The following is a 5,267-nucleotide window of genomic DNA, read 5'->3' on the forward strand; positions in this document are numbered from 1 at the left end:
ATATATATATATATATATATATATATATATATATATACATAATATTCATTAACTTTATTTATATTGATCTCGCTATAAACATTCTATAAATTAACTAAATGATTATATTTAAGTTAATTATATTTTTTTAATTACATGTCCTTATTATAGACTCAACCAAATGCAATGAAACTATAGTTTCCATTAGCATTTTTAGTGCAAATAATGCAATAGACTAAAAATATTTTTAACGCAAACAAAATGTAATTTTGTCTACATATATTAAATATATCGAAAACACGTTTCAGGGAAATGAGAACAAGTTTTCTCCCTCCTTTTATGAAAAAGAGATCCTGTAATCCTGAAAAATCCGATCAAGGATGCCTTGTTTACAGTCGCTTTTATGGTGAATGGCTACGTGTAACTCAAATCATGCTGTGTATGTCCGTGTCTTTGTCGTAATCCCGTAATAAATAAATCCTTCTAGACTAAAGTGTGATCGCCAATCCCTATGGCAAAAGGACGCAATAATTCTGATAAAGTTTTATTGATTCTCTTGTGTGTTTTCTAGAACGCAAGCACTCGCCAGGTGACGCCATCGAATGGTACTATCAGTATCAAACAATGTATCTACGTCTGATGGCGGAAAACCAGTTGACGAAAGAGACAACAACAAGAACAACAACAACCGAAAATCAAATAAGTGTTTGTCCCGATAATATCGCCACTAAGAAAATTCAAAATGGTCAACCATTGACAGAAGTCAGCAGCAACCAGGTAACCGCGAGTAATCGCGATTCCTATTACTATTGTCAACGTTGCGGTAATGCCTACACGAGACCGCACTCGTTAAATAGACATATGAAATTTGAGTGCGGTGTGGAGCCACAATTCGAATGTCCTATCTGCCATAAGAAGTCCAAACATAAGCATAATTTGTTATTACATATGAGAACTCATAAAAAATCTTAGACCATTTGGTGCCATTGAATGTTATGCGAGGAGAATACATTCTGAAAGTTTTAATAATCTTTGAAAATCTCTCACGCGCGTAGTTCAAATTGAATTTAACGCATTTAATTTTAATTGAATTTAAAATGTGCAAGTTAAAAAGTTGAAGTTTTTGGAATTTTCAAAGTCTAATTCTTTTTTATTGAATAATTCACAAAAGTATTTGTGAATGTCTCAAATGAACATTTTCTAGACTTAACATTAATTCTAATTTTGTTAATTTCTTTAGATTTTTAGAAAAAGAAGTAGCGCTCTGTTCGTTTCTGTTATATGTGAACATCATTTTGTGATTAATCGTAGACAATAAACATTTAGAAAATCTAAATACTAAATATAAACAAATGTAGAATTAACTAATAATTCACAGATATAACTGATATTTTTAGCTGATTTATATCGATTGTATGAAAGAAAACGCACAGTTAAGCTTGTTAGTAGATTTTCATTTTATTGAATTATTTATTTATTAATTGAGAAAAAAATTATATGATCTAAATATAATATTAAATATTTTATCATACAAGCAGCTTTGAACTAAGAATATATTTGACGTGTATGTATATAGCAAAGTTATCTAAAGTGATGTCACACGAACGAGCGAACAACTGATGGAACAATTTTGGTACGTAATTATGAAGTCTCCCAAAGAATAAGATAGAAATAAGACATTAGATAGAAATTACACACATACCCACACAAGATACCTGATGTATCAAAAGAAACATTAACATATCAGTTTAAATAATTTTAATCTCAACTGTCAACTTGCAAGAAATAGGTACAAGAAACTCTTATTAATCCATTGAAGACCAAGACAAATTTTTTTTTCTCAAAATTTAAAATCCTTTTAATGGCAAGCTACTATGCCCTTAAGGTGCCTGCTTGCCACAAATTTTTATCCTAGGATTGGTTATTTAGACAAGGGAGGAGAGATGGTTGATTTTGCGATCATTGGTCTAAAGCGATATAAAAAGTTGACTTATTTCTTTTTATCGAAAAATCGACCAGCGGTCCTTAATGGGTTAAGATAAAACTCTTGAATTTAATTTGTATTTTTGCAAAACAATAACAAAGTTACCACTAGTAAACGAGATGCCTTTTTAGTTGTTCTAATTAGTCAGGTTTGCGATTTTGCGAATGTAATAATTATAATATCTAATTAAATTACTATAATATAATTAACAAATTATTCCATAATTGTAAGATTCAATACCAATAAGATTATTAAAGCCAATAATTTTTATGTATGTAACATGTTCAAATGTAACATGTTTAGTTTTGAAATCTTATAGACATACAGGATGCGCACCAAAATCCGAACAAATTCAATTTAAATTTTCGCTATATTGTCTTCAGAAATTGTTGGCATTTCAAGAAAGCCTGAAAGCTTCTAGTAAATAGTCTCAAAATGTGATGTTGAAATCAAGTGCGGAGTAATTGAAGAGCCGCGATTATCGAAGGTCTTTGCGCTGGGCGCTCAGCAACGAAAATAATTCGATTCTTTGGATCAATCATTTATGACGTTGTGGCAAAATATATGGCTTTAAAACAGTCCAACGAAGGTTCCAGTATGCCAGCGAGGAAGAGTTACTCGAAAGGACGCATCGCGAGGACCCCCGCAGTCATTCAAAAGGCTCAAGCGCTGATTTCGGATGACCCAGAGCAATCGTTGCGAAAATTAGCATTGATTGTTGGTGTAAGCCAGCCAACAATGCGTCGAATTGCCGAAGAGGATCTTTGATACAAATTCCTTCGTACACATTAAAAATACGCTCTCTGAGGTTGCCAGGACAAGCTGAGTTGCTCGCCTCGGCTCCCATTCTGGCCTCTCAACAGCCCAAATTTAAATCCCTTGGACTACTACGTGGAGCATAATTGAAAGGATACCAAACAATCTCGATCTCGGCATCCCAATATGACGTCATTAAGGATGCCGTTATTGAGACAACATGGACAGTGGCTACATTACAGTGTGCGAACGACTTCAGACTGAGAGAATACAGGCCGTCATTCAAGCTAATGGGGGTATATCGAATAGTTGCTCTGCAGAGATCCTTCAAATGCCATGTGAAAGGATTTTTTTTAATATTTAATTTTTCATTAAAAACATTTTGTTTGAAGAAATTGTCCGATTTGTCCGGATTTTGACGCACCTTGTATATATAATATATGTATTATGTATGTACATAGTTAAATATTTTATAAATTATTATATTTTATGAATTACTCTTACATGAGATTTATGTAAACAAATCGATTAATTTTTGTAATCAAATTTCTATAAGTTGTATGTTTGTTAATAGCAGTCTCAGAGCAAATTTTATGTTAATGTTTATAGACTGATCCACTGCCATAATGATTTTTTGTTCAAACAATTTTTATTGTCAATAATGGCAGACTGATTATGAGTAATGTTTGAACTTAAACTATATTTCTGTCATTAAACATAGTATTAAGTCTATCATATCTATGTTGAGGACTAAATCCGTATAGGATATCTATAGAAAATATGTGTCAAACGAGAATTTATTTTACTAAATTTTTTTATTAATTTTACAAATAAAATACGAATGCATTTCTTTGAGATGTCTTGTATAATATATATTTGTATAATATTGCTCATCTATTTCTGGTCTATTTTATAATGAAAAGAATTTATTTGAAAGAATTAAAGTTATTATTTATAATCAGAAATAACTGTGATTGTCGAACGTGCAAAATGCTAATGCATCTATAACATATACGAATGAAAAACTACTTTGAAAACGTGGAATAGAAAAATGTATGCTGTGTATTTCCACTACACATTGAATGCGACAACAGATAGTGATAAGAATATGCCTATATTTCTAGAATGTAAGAGAGTAAATAGCAGAGAGTGCCAACGAAACGAATAGTCTGAACACACACACACACACACACACACACACACACACACACACACACACACACACACATCCACGCGCGCGTGTGTGTATATATATATTGTATATGTGTATGTATATATTGTATGTATATATAATAATATTATACATAATATATAAATAATAATATATATTATATGTACACGTATATACATATGTAATAGTCTATATATAAGAGAGAGTCTATGACATGCGATGCATGTAATGAGCTCTCTTTGTCAGATATATGCGTATAGAGACTTAAAATTTATGTATACACGCGAATATACATATCTTTGCATACATTATGTAACTGCAGCAAAAATAAACACGCATATTTTGATCCAGAATTGGTTAATATTTAAATATGACCTTGCACACTAACTTCCCTCTCTGCTACATTTTATTATTATTCGATAATTTATGTGTATGAACGTCAATCTTCGAATTTTTTTACGAATTAACCGCTAATGCGTGATTCTTTTGCAAAATTTTGAAGTAATTAGATAGTTCACGATCGATACTATCTATTATGTGATCATTATAATAATCTTTTAATATTATTATTATTACTATGCGCATTATATAAATGAGAACGTAGGTAATTAAAAATTAAATGCATGCAGCAATAATATCTGTATTAAAAGTAATAATATCTTAAATCGAAGATGGACAAAATTTACGATTGTAATATGAAAGAAATATTTAAAATACGTATTACGTATTTTAAAACGTAATAAAAACGGGATATTTTTATATTTGAATTCGATCAAATGTTAAAAATGTAACAAATAGATACCGAATTTCTTTCTTAATAAATGCTGGACAAAATAAAAATGTTTAAAATAAGCATGAAATATTATAGTCAACAAAACTTGTAAGATATAATAAATAAAAAGATATTAAGTCGAAGACTCTGATGATCGTTTGTCTATCCCCGATGTAGATATAATATCAAACTTATTTTAGAGATACATTTTTGTTGTAAAAATGCAATACATAGCATAATACAGATTATCACACAAAAGGATTAATGGCAATAATAAATAAATAAATAACGATCATAAAGAATATTTTGAAAATATATATAATTTAGAAAAAAAAACAGACGTCGCGACGTAGAACCAAGCGTACGCAAACGGAATCTATTTGTCAAAAAAAGAAATCTGTGTGTGATAATCGCCCTGACTTGCGGCATGACTTGCTATACGCACATTCGGTGTTTTTGTTGCGTTATTTAGCCGCCTAATGCTTCTGTAGTTTGCGTACGTTGACTCGCGAGAACGAGCGAGTGAGCGATTGAGAGAGAGAGAGAGAGAGAGAGAGAGAGAGAGAGAGAGAGAGAGAGAGAGAGAGGAGGAGGGAGTAGTAGTT

General features: G+C 31.0%; 1 protein-coding gene across 1 annotated transcript; it reads left to right on the forward strand.

Moving 5' to 3' along the window:
- Window positions 1–603: 603 nt before the first annotated feature.
- On the forward strand, window positions 604–951 carry LOC105623981 (zinc finger and BTB domain-containing protein 22-like). Its single transcript, XM_012205350.1, has one exon. The coding sequence runs from the start codon at window positions 604–606 to the stop codon at window positions 949–951; it is 348 nt and encodes a 115-aa protein (XP_012060740.1).
- The last annotated feature ends 4,316 nt before the right edge of the window (window positions 952–5,267 follow it).

The sequence above is a fragment of the Atta cephalotes genome (genome assembly GCF_000143395.1).
Source record: "Atta cephalotes unplaced genomic scaffold scaffold00070, whole genome shotgun sequence".
NCBI lineage: Eukaryota > Metazoa > Arthropoda > Insecta > Hymenoptera > Formicidae > Atta > Atta cephalotes.

Coding starts and splice junctions, on each gene's coding strand:
- LOC105623981 (XM_012205350.1), top strand. CDS start 604: ATGTATCTACGTCTGATGGCGGAAAACCAGTTGACGAAAGAGACAACA.